General features: G+C 49.1%; 2 protein-coding genes across 2 annotated transcripts in view; one reads left to right on the plus strand and one right to left on the minus strand.

Moving 5' to 3' along the window:
- Window positions 1–13,631, plus strand: part of abcd4 (ATP-binding cassette, sub-family D (ALD), member 4) — a 30,293-nt gene extending 16,662 nt beyond the window's left edge. Inside the window, exons 10-15 of the mRNA XM_067992184.1 lie at window positions 620–656; window positions 765–814; window positions 2,444–2,496; window positions 6,693–6,769; window positions 10,108–10,223; window positions 11,724–13,631. Coding sequence (XP_067848285.1) covers window positions 620–656; window positions 765–814; window positions 2,444–2,496; window positions 6,693–6,769; window positions 10,108–10,223; window positions 11,724–11,795 — 405 coding nt within the window. The 3' untranslated portion in view covers window positions 11,796–13,631. The remainder of the gene's footprint in view (window positions 1–619; window positions 657–764; window positions 815–2,443; window positions 2,497–6,692; window positions 6,770–10,107; window positions 10,224–11,723) is intronic.
- Window positions 13,632–16,673: 3,042 nt separating this feature from the next.
- The window catches only part of LOC137326687 (acetyl-coenzyme A synthetase 2-like, mitochondrial), a 63,536-nt gene continuing 62,022 nt past the window's right edge, over window positions 16,674–18,187 (minus strand). The window contains exon 14 of the mRNA XM_067992007.1: window positions 16,674–17,853. Coding sequence (XP_067848108.1) covers window positions 17,677–17,853 — 177 coding nt within the window. The 3' untranslated portion in view covers window positions 16,674–17,676. The remainder of the gene's footprint in view (window positions 17,854–18,187) is intronic.

The following is an 18,187-nucleotide window of genomic DNA, read 5'->3' on the forward strand; positions in this document are numbered from 1 at the left end:
TAGCGGGAGGGGGAGATTGGGGGGGGGCGAGCGGTGGGGGGGGAGCACGAGCATTGGGGGAGATTGGGGGGGGGGGCGACTGGGAGGGGGGGAGATGGGACAGGGAGTAGTGGGGGCGCCACTATTTATAACGTTGAATATTTGCCCCGTTGGGTGTGGCTGGAGCCCTTTTATTACCGGCCCCCTGTCGTATGACCCTGGCCACGTTGAGCAGCTGCTAAACAAGGTCCATTGTTGTATCTCCATTTCTACTCACTGCAACAACCTTCACTGACTACTTATAACGAAATGCATTAAAGATACATAAAGGAAACAGGCCATTCGGCCCAATTGCGAACGAATAGTTCTGATCACCCTGATCCCATAACCCTTTTCCCTGGTTTCTTCATCCACCTCCCTAGGGGAGCCATAGGAAGAGAGGGAGACTGGAAGCCCCAAATAAGGAGTGGGAGAACCATAGAAGGGAATGGCAGTCCCAGTGAGGGAGAGTGGGGGACCCAGAGAGGGAGGAATTGAGTGGGAGGGCCGGAGAGGCAGGGAGACAGAGTAGGAGTTGGAATGTGCTGCCCTGGAATCAGTTTGTAAAAATGTTAATGATTTTGTATTTTAATTTAAACAGGTGATTTATCCTCTGAAGGAAATCTACCCCAGTACAGGTACCTTATTCCACATCGTTTAATATCCCAAGCTCTGCGCTCAGTGCATCTGTTTGTTGATGGAGACAGTCAAACGGTGGTGACTTTTTGTTGAAATGTGTCCCTTAGGTTCAGCCGATGACGAGAGAATCATCCACTTCTTAAAAGTGACTGGACTGGTGAGTTATTAACACTCTCAGCGCTCGCCCCCGCCCCACACCCCCATAGACACGAGGGGGGAGTTTTCACTATTCATTATTTATGACGATAGCTTTTTACACATGTTTACTATTTGACTACAAGCAGCGAAAGCGGAAGTCTTCCTCAGCGCCCGAGGTTTATGTTCCTTGTTGAGTGCTGAAGGTTCTACCGGCTAGAGATAGTTTGAACCCGAATAATATGTTTGACTTAATTGCAAACGAGGGCAGGAACTTGAGCTCAGAAGAGTGGATTTAACTAGACAGTGGGTGGGGATTATATGGAACAGACGATCTCTGAAAGGAAATAGTCAACAAATTCAAGAGGGACCTGGACAAGTATTCGAGAGAGAAAGCAGTTGAGCTATCAGAGAGCAGTGTATGGTATTTTAAAACATTTTTGGGATTGAACAGATGGCTCCCAAAGCTCTCCTTTGGTCCTGAACGTTCCTGGTTCCGAAACTATCAGTGTACTTAAAAAGCATAATAGGAGCAAAGATCAATACATGCAGTGGATCTATGCTTTTATTTGGGTGTTTTCACCCTGCACAGATTTAGGGAGGGGTATATAGGGTTTATACAGAGAATGATGGATACCCAGGAGTGAGTTACAGGCTGGAATCTAATCAAGGGGTTCAGATGGTTTATATATAGAATAATGGATACCAGGGAGTGAGTTACAGGCTGGAATCTAATCGTGGCGTTCAGATGTTTATATATAGAATAATGGATACCTGGGAGTGAGTTACAGGCTTGGAATCTAATCAAGGGGTTCAGATGACATCTTAAAGTCTATGTGTGGCTGGTGTCCAACTGAATTTCTATCTGTGTTTATCTATATGATATATTTTGTGTTTATCTGACTAATGTCAAGACATGCTTTGAAGTTTCTTCTTTCTCATTGGTTAACTAAGTGTAGTGTCTGTCTGTTTTCTGCCTTCTAACTGGGTTATTTTCTACATTTGTTATCTCACCAATTCTGTTGCACGATATATTTTTTGTCATAATAGAGTAGTTGCCATGATGATTTCCCTCTCGACCCACTGTTTCTAAATGGTGAAACACTGCAATAAAATATAATTGCATTTATTGTTGAAGGTGAAATATGTAAATAGAGGAGAGGTAAGCAAAAATAAATCTAGAACAGTAGAGCAGTGCCATTGGACATTTACTAGCATTTATAACAACACACTTCATAAAAATATATATAAATTATGCGTGCTTTACACACAGCACGCTGCCGTTATTATGAAACAATTCATTGCTTGGTCAGTGGGACATTTTCACTCGGCCAGCTCTCTTACTGGAACGTTAGTCAGAAGGAATGAATCTGTTACTGGCGAGGAGCCCAGGCAGTAAGGAGCTGGGACAGGCTGCAAAGGATCAGATCCAACGGGGAAGCGGAAAGGGAAACGGCGATGGACTATGGACACAGCTGTTGCTCACGTGCTGCTGAGTTGTTGATGTTTTTGGCTCCTTGCCGGAGCTGTTGCTAAGTGGGGTGTTCTGAGCTCGATAAATGGGGCAAGGACCCCTGTAGTCGCTGATCCTCACCCACCTGGAAGCTCAGGGGGTTAGAAAGTAATCAAACAAGTTTTCCTTTCTTTTAAGGTGTCACTCCTGAAGAGGACCGGCGGACTGGATGAGAGAGTAGATTGGAACTGGTGAGACTGACTCTTATTTTACTTAAAAAGAGGCTTTGCTGTTGAGTTTCTGACTTACAAGCCATAAATATCTATGTGCTGACTTTCATCCACCTTGACAACGTCCACAAAGGAGCACTCATGAATTGTTCGAGACGCTAAAATACTGAACGGCTCGGGGCCTGTGGGTTATTTAATTTAGTGCTGGTCGCAGGATGAGTGAACACAATTACAAAACTGCGTACCTCATACAAGACTGTAGTTTGGAAAACTGTTCCTCCCACTGAATGTGAGCTCGGTACCCATCAGCAGTAGTTAGCAGTGTCAGCTGGATCCTTTATAAAGAGTGGGACATGTATCTGGTGAGGATGGAGAAAGAAGGTTGTAGGGAGGAGGATAGATACAGATTAAAGACTCTGCACCAACTGTTCACAGTCAGAGTTGGGAAACATCTCCCAAGGGGTCACAAGCACCTGTTGGGGGTTAGTGCCACTCAGCTCCCTGAGGTATTTCTGGCACAATTCCCAGCTCCCTGATAACTCCTGACTATCCGTCCATGCTCCCCCGATGGTTCCTCGCTCCATTCTCCAACTCCCTGATGTCTCTTGGTTGCTGGTCCCAACTCCCCGATGGGACCTGCCTGCAAATCCCAGCTCCCTAATGCCTCCTGGCTGTTGGTCCTCCCTTCCTGGTGTCTCCTGGCTGTTGGTCCTCCCTTCCTGGTGTCTCCTGGCTGTTGGTCCTCCCTTCCTGGTGTCTCCTAGCTGTTGGTCCTCCCTTCCTGGTGTCTCCTGGCTGTTGGTCCTCCCTTCCTGGTGTCTCCTGGCTGTTGGTCCTCCCTTCCTGGTGTCTCCTGGCTGTTGGTCCTCCCTTCCTGGTGTCTCCCGGCTGTTGGTCCTCCCTTCCTGGTGTCTCCCGGCTGTTGCTCCTCCCTTCCTGGTGTCTCCCGGCTGTTGGTCCTCCCTTCCTGGTGTCTCCCGGCTGTTGGTCTTCCCTTCCTGGTGTCTCCCGGCTGTTGGTCCTCCCTTCCTGGTGTCTCCGGCTGTTGGTCCTCCCTTCCTGGTGTCTCCCGGCTGTTGGTCCTCCCTTCCTGGTGTCTCCCGGCTGTTGGTCCTCCCTTCCTGGTGTCTCCCGGCTGTTGGTCCTCCCTTCCTGGTGTCTCCCGGCTGTTGGTCCTCCCTTCCTGGTGTCTCCCGGCTGTTGGTCCTCCCTTCCTGGTGTCTCCCGGCTGTTGGTCCTCCCTTCCTGGTGTCTCCCGGCTGTTGGTCCTCCCTTCCTGGTGTCTCCCGGCTGTTGGTCCTCCCTTCCTGGTGTCTCCCGGCTGTTGGTCCTCCCTTCCTGGTGTCTCCCGGCTGTTGGTCCTCCCTTCCTGGTGTCTCCCGGCTGTTGGTCCTCCCTTCCTGGTGCCTCTCGGCTGTTGGTCCTCCCTTCCTGGTGCCTCCCGGCTGTTGGTCCTCCCTTCCTGGTGCCTCCCGGCTGTTGGTCCCCTCTCCCTAATAGCCTCCCGGCTGTTGGTCCCCTCTCCCTAATAGCCTCCCGGCTGTTGGTCCCCTCTCCCTAATAGCCTCCCGGCTGTTGGTCCCCTCTCCCTAATAGCCTCCCAGCTGCTGGTCCCTTTTCCCTGATGCCTTCCAGCTGCTGGTCCCAGTTCCTATCCCATCTGAAGCTGTCACTCCATTTCAGAAGTGGCCTGTCTAGCCCATGCTGAGGACGGGAATTCCTGATCTTGTGATGGTTTTTGTCAGATCAGCCTTCAAGACATTGACTACTTGTAGGGGTTTGGTTCCATAGATACCAGGTACCCTCTAAGACCTCAACCTAGTAGCTATTATTCACATATAAATAAGCCTCGAGTTACAGTTGTTATAAATTGGATAGCCAGGCAGGGAAAGAGAGCCTGGTCTTCAGTTACTTCCAAACCTTTATTCCTACAGCTTAACATTACACACCCTCCTATAAAAGGACACGAGAGCCCCCACTTGATACCCACTGCCTGAAGACAATTAACACTTAATTGATATAAATCTCAAATACAATTAACAACAGTGAGTGTCAGCAAACTTCGCACCAGAGAGTCATCATAGTTACTCTTTGCCTCACCCAATGTCATGATGTGGAGATGCCAGTGATGGACTGGGGTGGACAAATGTAAGGAATCTTACAACACCAGGTTATAGTCCAACAGTTTTATTTGAAAATCACAAGCTTTCGGAGCTTACCTCCATCGTCAGGTGAGTGAGGGGTTCTAAAAACGCATAGCATATATTAGGCTGGGAGACGATCACAGCAATCAAAGGTGTCGTTGGTGTTCAGACAGGTTAGCCACGGAAAACATTACATCCCAGTATACTGAATACACAATGGGTCAGATTACAAAGACAGAGAGAAAGAGACCCGAAAGGCAGAGAGAGAGAGAGAGAATGTCCAGTTGTATTAAAAACAGATAACTTCACTGCACAGGACCTCCAACCAATGCGAAACACCAGATACATCGACGACACTGAAGAGACTACACGATAACATCAACAAGTTCCATCCCACCATCAAGCTCACCATGGACTACTCCTCAGAATCAGTTCCTTTCTTGGACACACGAATCTCCATCAAAGACGGGCTCCTCAGCACCTCACTCTACCGCAAGCCCATGGACAACCTCACGATGCTCCACTTTTCCAGCTTCCACCCTAACCACGTCAAAGAAGCCATCCCCTATGGACAGGCCTTGCGAATACACGGGATCTGCTCAGACAAGGAGGAACGTGATGGACACCTACAGACGCTGAAAGACGCCCTCGTAAGAACGGGATATGACGCTCGACTCGTCGATCGACAGTTCCGACGGGCCACAGCGAAAAATCGCATAAACCTCCTCAGAAGACAAACACCGGACGCAACCAACAGAGTATCCTTCATCGTCCAGTACTTCCCCGGAGTGGAGAAACTACACCATGTTCTCCGCAGCCTTCAACATGTCATCGATGACGACGAACACCTCGCTATGGCCATCCCCACGCCTCCACTACTCTCCTTCAAACAGCCACCCAACCTCAAACAGACCATCGCTCGCAGCAAATTACCCAGCTTTCAGGAGAACAGCGTCCACGACACCACACAACCCTGCCACGGCAACCTCTGCAAGACATGCCAGATCATCGACACACATACCACCATCACACAAGAGGACGCCACCCATCAGGTACATGGTTCATACTCCTGTGACTCGGCCAACGTTGTCTACCTCATACGTTGCAGGAAAGGATGCCCCGGAGCATGGTACATTGGAGAGACCATGCAGACACTGCGACAACGGATGAACGGACACCGCGCAACAATCGCCAGACAGGAGGGTTCCCTCCCAGTCGGGGAACACTTCAGCAGTCAAGGACATTCAGCCACCGATCTTCGGGTAAGCGTTCTCCAAGGCGGCCTTCGAGACACACGACAACGCAAAATCGTCGAGCAGAAATTGATAGCCAAGTTCCGCACCCATGAGGACGGCCTCAACCGGGATCTTGGGCTCATGTCACGCTACACGCAACCCCACCAGCGGAAAAAAAAAGTTATCTTTTTAATACAACTGGACATTCTCTCTCTCTCTCTCTCTGCCTTTCGGGTCTCTTTCTCTCTCTGTCTTTGTCTTTGTAATCTGACCCATTGTGTATTCAGTATACTGGGATGTAATGCTCACCCAATGTCCACACTCTCACACTTCCAGCGACCAGCAGCAGGAATTCTGGCTTATTTTCCCTATCCTTGACCCAGATTGCTGAAGCTAATTGTATCATCCTGGCTGAGATCAGCTAACTCGGCACAAGTCGGGGGTTGAACCTGGTACCTTGCTGATTTGTCAGTGAGCTATTTATTGGACAAACTTGCAGAGCCTTCATACGGATCTGGGCAATAGAATCCAGAGTAATGCTGCTGTTCAGTGATGAACGATGCGAGTTGTACGATTTGAGGAATGTCCTGGAGTTTTTACTCAATTACCTTTGAAGGACGTTTCAACAGATGTTCATCACCTTAGAGGTTTTAGCTGTGCTGGATTGCCTCCTTCAGGAGACTGAGTGAGGATCGGGTAGATTTCATGATGGGGTAGATTGTACACGACTTCCTGGAAGAATTTGCTCAAAAGACCTTTCGTCCTATACTTCCTTCTATGGAGTGTAGTATAAGAACGTTCTTTATCTGATTGGCCTGCTCGTGTTATTCCTCTCCAGGTATGATGTGCTTTCTCCGGGAGAAATGCAAAGATTGTCCTTCACTCGACTCTTCTATCACCAGCCTAAATACGCAGGTTTGTGTTCTCCCAGCCTCCAGAAGCTGAATCCGTCCTTTGTCAGTGATATTTGATATCTAGACCACAAGCCAACATTGGGCTGGAGACCTCTCTTTCCCACCCTGAAAGCCTGCTTTGACTGCGGGTGTGCTATCAGAGTCCTTCACACGCTCCAAACCTCACAGTCCCAGAAGGTTCCTGCTTCCAGTTTGAAGAGTGGATTTGTTGACTGTTGATTGGGTCAGGAAAGTTTGTTGATGCTGGATAATTTGGGGAAATACTGAGAGGTGTTTGGATAAGGGTTTGGGGCAACACAGTGAGTTCCTGATTTCAGCTATGTCATCAGGGGTTAGGCATCGGGTACCTGAACCCAGGAGCTTTTGCAGTTGGGGTGGGGGGTGGTGGGAGGAGGCAAAATTCACCTGAGGCCACTCTGACAGAATTGACATTGGCCTGAGAAATGTCTACTTACCTGGGCAGGACGTACAGCCTGAGGAGCCTCCATTCAACCCCTGCTCCAGGTGGTACAGCATGAAGATGACTAATAGAGAGCATGGCCGCTAACCTACCACTCTTACAGCACATTGGAGCTTCAGTAAACTGTACCATCCCCAAAATAACTCCTAGAACAATATCTTCTGCCATGTGTTGTCGATCACATGGTGCTGGGTCCAGGGAGATGGGCGTTTCTGCAAACAGAGCCTTCTGCTCCTTCTACCCTTATTCCGATATAAAAATGTTCATGACATTTTATTTCTGAACTAAAACTCTCAAACATTTTGATAGTGTAGCTGTGGAGACCGGGTGCCACAGTGGGTTAACACGTGGCCCTTTCATTTCAGGGACCTGGGTTTCAAACCAGCCCAGATCGATGGAATGAAAGTCTCTTACGTGATGTGAGCGTGGGCAGTCTCAACCTGCTAACCCAGTCAATGTAACATTATTCCAGAAAACTGACCATGTTTTGTCACTAATCCACCAGTCTCGCTGGAGTCTATGGATAGCTGGTGTGGGGAATGTAAATATTGCACTGGTGCAGTAGGGAGCGAGGTTAAAGCATCTTTACTCTGCATCCGTGCAGTTACTAATTGGATGGCAAAAGTGGAAAAAATGTTCCTTTCCACATCTCAATGAACTCAAATTGCCCCTCACAAAATATCCACCCCTTGGTTTGAAGTTGATGCAGCAACAAAGCACGATTAGTTACAAGGACCTCATCCCTCCCAGTACTGATGTACTGAACCTGCCTTGTGAACAAGTGGAAACAGGAAATGCTGGAACTTCACATCAGGCCCGTTAGCATCTATAGAGAGAGAGAAGGAAACTAAAGTTTGTGCTTCGGGTTGGACCCTTCTTCAGAACTCAAAACTGAAAGAAAAACGAGCTTTTTAGTGGAATCGGGGTAAAGTGGGGGGGAAACGGGTGGGGAAAGACCTGATAGCCTTTTGCAGAAATGGTTGAATGGCCTGTGACCTGCTTAAAATCAAAGCAAGAAATTGTTAGATGATATGTGAGGCATTGAAATACATTTTTTTTAAAAGCAGTGGGACGTGCAAATAGCGAAGGAACCAGGCGAGAAAATGGGAGAAATTGGACAATAAGTATAAACAGCTGTAGTTACTGGTTCGAAATGAAAACAGAAATGCTGAAAACAAACAGGGACATTGAAACACTGCATCAGTAGAGAACCAACAGACCATCACTAGGGGTGTAGACCCTCCCCACGTTCTCCCTTCTCTCTCCTCCCTCTGGGCCAGAGCTGTGTATGATTTTTTTTTTAAAGTCAATGCTCAGATATTCAACCTGTCTCCTTTCCTCCAGATGCCAGTGGGCTCACCCCACTATTAACCTTGCTGTAAAATGGAAAGAAAAAGAAAAGACTTGCACTTATATAGCACCTTTCACAACCTCAGGACATCCCAAAGCACTTTACAGCCGCTGCAGTATTTTTAAAGTGTAGTCACTGTTATAACGTAGGAAACGCAGCTGCCAACTTGCGCACAGCAAGATCCCACAAACAGTAATGAGATAATGACCAGATAATTTGTTTTCGTGGTGTTGGTAGGGGGATTCAATGTTGGCCAGTACACCAGGGAATACTCCCCTACTCTTTTTTGAAATAGTGTCATGGGATCTTTTACGTCTACCTGAGAGGGCAGACGGGGCCTCTGTTTAACGTCTCATCCAAAAGACGACACCTCTGACAGTGCAGCACTCCCTCCGTAATGCAGTGGAGTGTCAGCCTGGATTATGTGCTCAAGTCTCTGGAGTGGGACTTGAACACACAACCTTCTGACTCAGAAGCAAGTGTTATCCAAACTGAGCTACGGCTGACACATTTGCTGTAAAGCAAATTAAGGACGTAGCTAAGGTCTGACGTTGCCAAAGTTAGTGTTCAGAAATGCAGGGTGTCGAGGAGGAAGATGAGATATCGTTCCTGAAGCTTTCGTCGAGTGGTTGCAACAGTGTAGGAGTACAAAGATGGAGAAGTCAAGCATGGGAATGGGTGGGGGAGTTAGTGGTGAGCCACAGGCAGCTCAGGGTCACATTTGCAGACAGAATGAAAGTGTTCGGCAGTGTGGTCACCAAATCTACATTTGGTCTGTCACATGTAGAGGAGACAGCACCATGTGCAGTGAGTACAGGCCACTAGATTGGAGAGAATGGTTCAGGCATCTGGTACATTGGAATTCTATACAGTGAGACATAATCAGAAAGTATTTGGTTCATTGAAAATCTGTGAAATGGTTAATTATTGCAGTGATCAGAGATACACCAGGATTACGTATTTCCTTGAGCCAGATTTGGGACAAAGCTCGTTCTACGCTGTGCCTGCAATGTAGCTCATCCCCATCTGCCGAAGAAGGCACCAATGTGTTGTTTCTGTTTTCCACTCCAGTCATCCATATGGAGCTGCCTAAGTGAGATAACCAGTGTAGCCAATGCTGGTCTGTGTGTCTTGTGCTGTGGACTAGTGTTCACAAGGAATTTGATTGATTGAGAGAGAACTTGCTACCACATGGAGTAGATGAGACAAATAGCATAGATGCAGTTAAGGGGAAGCTAGATAAGTACATGAGGGAGAAAGGAATAGAAGGATATGTTGATAGGGTTGGATGAAGTAGATTGGAAGGAGGCTCGTGTAGAGCATAAACAGCGACATAGACCAGTTGGGCCGAGTGGCTTGTTTTTGTGCTGCACGTTCTATGTAACTTCCATCGTGGGTTGGATTGGGAAAAAGTTCCAGAGGTGAAAGAACAGCATGACAACCTACCTCATCAAGCAGCCCAGCTCCCCTCCAGACTTTGAATTAAACTCTTGCAAGCTTCTGATTCCCGGCTTCTCTTCTCTTCCAGTATTAGATGAAGCTACAAGTGCACTGACAGAGGAGGCAGAAGGGGACCTGTACCATACCTGTAAACAGCTGAGGATGACTGTCATCAGTGTGGGGCACCACAGCAGCTTGGAGAAGGTGGGAAGTCATATAAGTCTACTTCAACCATAGACTTTATCCTTTTTATTGAACTCGGGTGGCGGGGGAGGACGGAGGATTGCATAGTATTCCTGGGTTAGAATCAAAATGTTTGGGGTGGGGAGGTTACCATGGATTTATATTAAGAAGTGCAGAGTGAGGAAGCTGGATTAATGTGCAGAAGTCGGGATGTTTCAGAGGTGAGCTTATTTCAGCGGTGTGTTAATTCAGTTATCGTGCGTGGTCCAGCTCAGTAATTCCTTCATGCCGAATCTCTTTCTCCCCCCTCCCCCCCTCCCCCCCCCACCCCCCACCCCTGCCAACGATGACGTTACAACTCTGTTTAAACTAAAATGTCCCCCAACCCCACTTCTGAAGGATTAACAGAAAATGAGGACGTTTCCCCAAAGGACTTGGTGAGTAAATGCACTGCTTGATGTGCTACTCAACCATACAGACCAGGACGGTCCTGAGGTTCTGAGTTAGCTAATCTCACCTGGTGGTAAGGACACCACAATTAGCCTGAGCGTTCCCATTCTGTGGTGGTGGAGAGGGAAAGATTGAGTATGCCAGGGAGTGCTATCCAGTGTCACCTGTTGGAAGTACATGGACAACCAGTGATTAAATCGTCTACTGGCATTCATTGTCCAAACACCCATGTGAAGAGTGGCTGCTTGGTACCAGAAAGCTGTTGGTGCCCATTGAACGACATGCCCCATCGCAGAGAAGTTGCGTTAAACTTGTATAGAATCTTGGTTAGACCACACTTGGAGTTCTGTGAACAGTTCTGGTCTCCATTTTATAAAAAGGATACAGAGGCATTGGAGAAGGTGCAAAAAAGATTTACAAGGATGATACCAGAACTGAGAGGTTATAACTATCAGGAAAGATTGGACAGGCTGGGGCTCTTTTCTCTAGAAAAGAGAAGGCTGAGGGGTGACCTGATAGAGGTCTTTAAGATTATGAAAGGGTTTGATAGGGTAGATGTGGAGAAGATGTTTCCACTTGTGGGAGAGACCAAAACTAGGGGGCCATAAATATAAGATAGTCACCAATAAATCCAATAGGGAATTCTGGAGGAACTTCTTCACCGAAAGAGTGGTTAGAATGTGGAACTCGCTACCACAAGGAGTAGTTGATGCGAATAGCATAGATGCATTTAAGGGGAAGCTGGATAAGCACACGAGGGAGAAAGGAATGGAGGGCTATGCTGATAGGGTTAGATGAAGAGGGGTGGGAGGAGGCCCCTGTGGAGTCTGGACCAGTTGGGTCGAATTGCCTGTTTCTTTGCTGTACATTCTATGTAATTAGCAAATTAGCAGCTTGAGGAGTTGGGGGAAGAAACTGGAGGCGGGAGGGGGAAATATTAAAATGATGATTCTTTAATTTGCAATATCCTGGTAGCACATGTTCTAAGATCAAGAAAATTATAAATTTACACTTTGTCGTGTAAATTAACGCTTGCTTTTGTCTTTCTCTCTCTCTCTTTCCCCCGGGCAGCATCATGACTCCTTGTTGATTCTATTAGGAGATGGGAAATGGGAGTTGACTAAAATCCAGCAACGTGGGTGAAAGATTCAGAGACTGCGCTCAAGTCTAACTGTTGCTACACGTCCACAAGCTGAACACCAGAGAATGGAACCTCAGGGTGGTCACCACTGTTAGACTCTGCCTCATTTTTCCCCTGATCTCCTGATAATGTTTTTTTTTTCTTGAAGGTTTTAAATATTTTGGCTGCTTTTGATGATTTTAGGACAAAATAATGTCTACAGAATGAGTGAGCACAGCCGTGGAGACTGGACATTACCGCACGCCCGGGGTCTGTTCTGCAGCTTGAAGGCCAATATCGTGCCATTTTATAGTCCAAAAACCAAGGTCGGTTGTTTTTAATATGCCTTCTGGTAATGATTCTATCCCGACTGCTGGAGCTAGGAGTTTTTTTTAAACCAATAACCACTTCATATTTTTTAATGATAAAGCACACTGGTTGCTGTGATGAACTTTTTTAAAACCATAGTTGGTTTCCTTCTCTACTCCCTCCTCCGCAGCATTCCTCCTGTGTCACCTCAGCCCAGGTCAGCCAACTGGACGTAGACCGGGGATTGAACCTGGGACCTCTGGACTGTAGGCTCAGTACTCGCTGCATTTATCCAACTAGGCCATTGGGGACATGAAACTATTTTTGAGTAATTTACTGAACTTCACAGAGGAATACGAAAGGTTCCATTGACACAGGTTCATGAGCACAAAAAAAAACGTTATTAACTGACTTTTTTAAGATGTATTTTCTCTTGAATGTGGCTGGGTAACATTTGAGTCATTGGGGGTAATTTTAACCCCCAAGAACGGATGGATTGGGGGGTGCGGTTGGTAGTAAAAATAGTGGATTTTTGGAGCAGGACCGCATCCCGGCGGGCCGATGCCTAGACCTGCTGGCCAGTGTACCTCATTGAAATAGTTGAGGCACTTACTTTTTTGTGCATTACAAAAGTAAAACAACTTTAACCTTACCTGTTCGGGTTTCCCATCGCTTCCGATTCCAGTCAGGTGAAAGCAGGCGGGAAGGGCCGGATCCATGAGGTGGGGGGCCTTTACTGCACTGCTTGTGGGCCCGGAGGAGCAGGAGTGCATCATCCAGGCCCAACAAAATCACCTGGCACAACATGACCCCACGATCGGCCGACCCCCCCCCCCCACCCCCCCTCCCCACAATGCAATATGCCTATGTAATATTGATGTTTAATGAGTTTTAGCCGCCTCCAAATTACTTTTGCTGAATATTTTGCTTCTCAAGGCAAGGCGTGTCTTTGGTAAGAAGGCAGTTTTTCTGCTTTGCCTCCACATTGGCAGATAGAGCACTGTTTAAATATGGAGTAAAGGTCCCTCTGCTCTGTCCCAACAATGTACCCGTACCCCCTCCCGCACCCCCCTCCCCCACCTTCAGAGCTACACACTACTCTGTCACTGACATTTCCATTTCTCATGTCAGTTTATGTCTAACTTAATGAGAGCTTCTCTGAAGTGTAACTCTGATTTCTGAATTTATTGAGAGTTGTTTAAATGGCACAAACAATGGGGAAGCAGTAGGTTGGACAGGCCACTCAGAATTGCTGCTTACGAGCTTCCCCAGTGCCTCAGTGGGTGATGTGATCACCATACAGAAGAGCACGGCCCCAGGTTCCAAGCCTTAAGCTGTGCAGAGTTAACCTGATTTAAGCTGGGGATTGAGCTACAACTGGACTCAACATCCCTGGGCTAACGGGGGAGAAAAATCAGCCGGAACACTTGCTCCTGACCCCTGCCCAATGACCGGCGCGCGCTCCTGACCCCTGCCCAATGACCGGCGCGCGCTCCTGACCCCTGCCCAATGACCGGCGCGCGCTCCTGACCCCTGCCCAATGACCGGCGCGCGCTCCTGACCCCTGCCCAATGACCGGCGCGCGCTCCTGACCCCTGCCCAATGACCGGCGCGCGCTCCTGACCCCTGCCCAATGACCGGCGCGCGCTCCTGACCCCTGCCCAATGACCGGCGCGCGCTCCTGACCCCTGCCCAATGACCGGCGCGCGCTCCTGACCCCTGCCCAATGACCGGCGCGCGCTCCTGACCCCTGCCCAATGACCGGCGCGCGCTCCTGACCCCTGCCCAATGACCGGCGCGCGCTCCTGACCCCTGCCCAATGACCGGCGCGCGCTCCTGACCCCTGCCCAATGACCGGCGCGCGCTCCTGACCCCTGCCCAATGACCGGCGCGCGCTCCTGACCCCTGCCCAATGACCGGCGCGCGCTCCTGACCCCTGCCCAATGACCGGCGCGCGCTCCTGACCCCTGCCCAATGACCGGCGCGCGCTCCTGACCCCTGCCCAATGACCGGCGCGCGCTCCTGACCCCTGCCCAATGACCGGCGCGCGCTCCTGACCCCTGCCCAATGACCGGCGCGCGCTCCTGACCCCTGCCCAATGACCGGCGCGCGCTCCTGACCCCTGCCCAATGACCGGCGCGCGCTCCTGACCCCTGCCCAATGACCGGCGCGCGCTCCTGACCCCTGCCCAATGACCGGCGCGCGCTCCTGACCCCTGCCCAATGACCGGCGCGCGCTCCTGACCCCTGCCCAATGACCGGCGCGCGCTCCTGACCCCTGCCCAATGACCGGCGCGCGCTCCTGACCCCTGCCCAATGACCGGCGCGCGCTCCTGACCCCTGCCCAATGACCGGCGCGCGCTCCTGACCCCTGCCCAATGACCGGCGCGCGCTCCTGACCCCTGCCCAATGACCGGCGCGCGCTCCTGACCCCTGCCCAATGACCGGCGCGCGCTCCTGACCCCTGCCCAATGACCGGCGCGCGCTCCTGACCCCTGCCCAATGACCGGCGCGCGCTCCTGACCCCTGCCCAATGACCGGCGCGCGCTCCTGACCCCTGCCCAATGACCGGCGCGCGCTCCTGACCCCTGCCCAATGACCGGCGCGCGCTCCTGACCCCTGCCCAATGACCGGCGCGCGCTCCTGACCCCTGCCCAATGACCGGCGCGCGCTCCTGACCCCTGTCCAATGACCGGCGCGCGCGCGCTCCTGACCCCTGCCCACTCACCGGTGCTGGAAAAAGCACAAGTGCGGTTCTCGGATTGGATTGGGCACGGCCGTGATCTCACCACAGTTGACTGCTGTGACAGCATTTGCTGCCCAGGCTCACACCTCGAGGATGCCCACTTGGCAGAGGTACTGGAGGGTGGCCCATGTCTGAGTCACCATCTTCAGAAAAGAGGTAAGGGAGGGCATCCGGAGTGAAAAAAAAGAGGTTGCTTGCATTCTGATCCTGACTGAAGGGATAGACTATACATCATGGCATTTCCCAATGTCTATTGAAGTTACTGAATCTCCTAATCATGTTAAACATTTTAAATAATAAATTTTAAAAAGCACAGTATCTATTCTGTGTCTTTTTGAAGATTCTGTCTTTTGTGACTTTGACAAAGTTCCACGTGAAAGATTTTTAATGAAACCATGGGAATTCTGGTTCAGAAGTTGGTTAAAAGATAGGAAATGGAGGGCAACGGTGAGAGATGCAGTGTCAGACTGAGGGGAGGTGGGTAACGGTGTCACTACTTGACAGTATTGTTTCCAATTTATGTAATGACCTGGCTAATGAAATCAATTGTAAGTGTCAAATAAGCAGGATACACCAAAATGGGGAGAGCAGTAGGGGCAGAGGATGCAGTGAACGATTGGGGAGATGGTGGTTTAAAATAGTAATGCAATTGGCAGAAAAATGTAGAGAGAAGACGACTTGGAAAGACAAGTATTGCACGTTGGGCAAAAAAATGTAGAATTATACGAGTGGAAGAGTTAACAGAGGGAGAGCTGGAAAGGAATCTGGACCTAATGGTGGATTTGTCTCTCATTGTCTGGAGAACATTCAAAGCTATTAAAAGAGCCAGTCGGACATTGGGATGTGCAGCACTGGTCAAACCACACCTGGAGTACTGCCTGCAGCTTTTGTCTTCATGCTACGGAAAGGGCAAACACGTGCCGGGAAAAAGTGCAGGGAAAAGCAGCAGTAATGATTTGAGTGTAAAGAGGATGAGCCACAGGGAAAAATTAGAGAAGCTCAAGCTTTGGAATTAAAGGGGGGGATTCCTCATCGATGTGTGTAAAGAGTTAAATGATACAAATGAGTCCAGTGTATTACCTCAGAGTAAGACAGGGTCATAATACCAAAGATTGAAAATGTAATTGGATGTAGGCTTGGAGAGTTGGGATAAGGAGCTAATGTGGGTAAATGGGGTTGAGGTACAGATCTTCCTTGTAATGTAGCCCCCTTGAGATCAGGGCCAACGTTCCATTAGCCTTTTTGATTGATTTGAGATTGCTCACATTGTAAAATATTTTTTGTCAGGTACAACCTTTTCAGTACTTTTTTGGGATTAAAGCCCCTTAAATGAACAAATTCTGGGAACAGATCGCTCAGTGTGGAGCTCATATTTACTCTCTCCGTACAGGGGCCCAGGTGCCCCAACCCTCAACCACACCACTGAGACGAGTTCAGGTTTGATGGGGAACCGTAGACGTGAACCTGTCCAAATCCCAAAGGCATCGTGTATCTCGCTCACCCACAGCTCCATTGCCACAATCAGCTGCTGAAAACAGAAAACCTAATTGAAATTTCCAGTGTTGGGGGGGGGGGGGGGGGGAGAGGACCCCCATTGCTGGGGGAGAGGGACCTATGGCTGTGGGGGAGGGCCCCCATCATTGTGGAGAGGGACCCTGTCACTGGGGGGGGGGGGGGGTGGATCCTGTCGCTGTGGGGGGGAGGGGGGTACCCTATCGCTGGGCATAGGGACCCAATTGCTGGTGGGGGGGGGGTGGTCAGGGATCCCATCGTCGTGGATTCATTCTAGAGAAAGTTTCGTTAATCAAGCTGAGAGTTGGTGAAAACAAATGTCCAAAAAACAGGTCTGTTTAAGAAACGCTGCTTTATTTACAGGAGAAACACTTCTCTTCACCTCGCAGATATTCAGGGAGAGACTCAACACTTGTGTCCCAGTAGAAACTTCATGGGTTTTGTAATGGATGAATAATTTTAGCCGACATTAAAGGAGCTGGAAATAGGGCCTGAGATCACTCTGGTAATCACTGGATTGCTTGTCTATCACCTTTCCATTGGTGCCAATCATTTTTAAGCCACTTTATAAATGGCGTATTTTTAAAAATAAATGTTGTTCCTGCAGTGCTGTACTTGCTACATGCCGAGATAGCCCAGATGCTGCAGTGCTGGCAGAGGGGAGCAGGGTCTGTTCTTATTTAATCTGAACTGTTCAGGTTAAAGCTGTTTCTCTACATTCAGTCAGTGAAGTTTTCCTGATTTTTAAAATTTTGACACGCAGCTAGGGGAATACTGAAACAAGTCACTTTCTCTCTCTCAAGTACACAGGGGCTGGCTGAAGGAGACACCTCCGAAATCTAGCCCAAAGTCCTCCCAATAACTTCCAATGATCAAGCACCTGGTCTCCACTCTGAGCAACTCACACGATTACGTAACGGGTACTGTGTAAGAATTGTCAGTGTGGGCCCAGGTACTTGCCACTGCTGGGCACAGTGCATTGCCAAATGTAACGTGCTGTGGCTCCTGAGCACTTGTAACAGGATGAGCCATCACACCTTGGGCCAGATCTGTCCATTGTCTCGCCTTCCTCTGGTTCTTGGCTTTCAGGTGTCTTTAGCTAAGTCGCTAAACTGGCCGTTCTTCGTACGTCAGCCTTGATGGTGCGTGCCGCCCGGTTGTTTAATTGCCGAGGCATCATATAAAGAAATATAGCGCCGTCCAGGATTTCAGATCCCAGCACTGACCGTGACAAGAACAAGAAGTAATTTTGTCGTAATGTGTTGCGTATGAATTAAAATTTTATAAAAATAAAACCGGTCTCTCCTTTTATTTAAAACCCGGCATGTCGTCATCCAGTTAATTTTTAGCTTCCTTCTTCATGATCTTCTCGTGCCCAGCTACAATTTCCTGCACAGCAGTGTGATCGTCCAGGGTGGTGAGGTCACCCAGCTCATCGACTTTATTCTCCACAATCTTCCTTAGTACTCGACGCATTATCTTCCCCGAGCGGGTTTTGGGAAGTCGCGTCACAATCTGGAATGCAGGAAAGATTCATGTTTAGTGTTTCTTTACGGGTGGACCCCACCGGTCACGTGCAGGGCAGCGTGAGAATGTTACAGATAAACACTGGATCAGCAGAAACTGTGTACATGGATTCCGAAATCTGAATCCGAAAAGGTATGTTAATGTTTTTTGTATCGCTCTTGTGAACCACTTTGGGACATCTTACTACGTTAAACACAACAAGAACTTACATTTATATCAAGTTTACATTGAGTCTACAGCACAGAAACAGGTCTTTCGGCCCAACTGGTCTATGCTGGCGTTTATGCTCCACACGAGCCTCCTCCCTCTCTACTTCATTTAG

This window comes from Heptranchias perlo, chromosome 10 (genome assembly GCF_035084215.1).
Source record: "Heptranchias perlo isolate sHepPer1 chromosome 10, sHepPer1.hap1, whole genome shotgun sequence".
NCBI classification, from domain to species: domain Eukaryota; kingdom Metazoa; phylum Chordata; class Chondrichthyes; order Hexanchiformes; family Hexanchidae; genus Heptranchias; species Heptranchias perlo.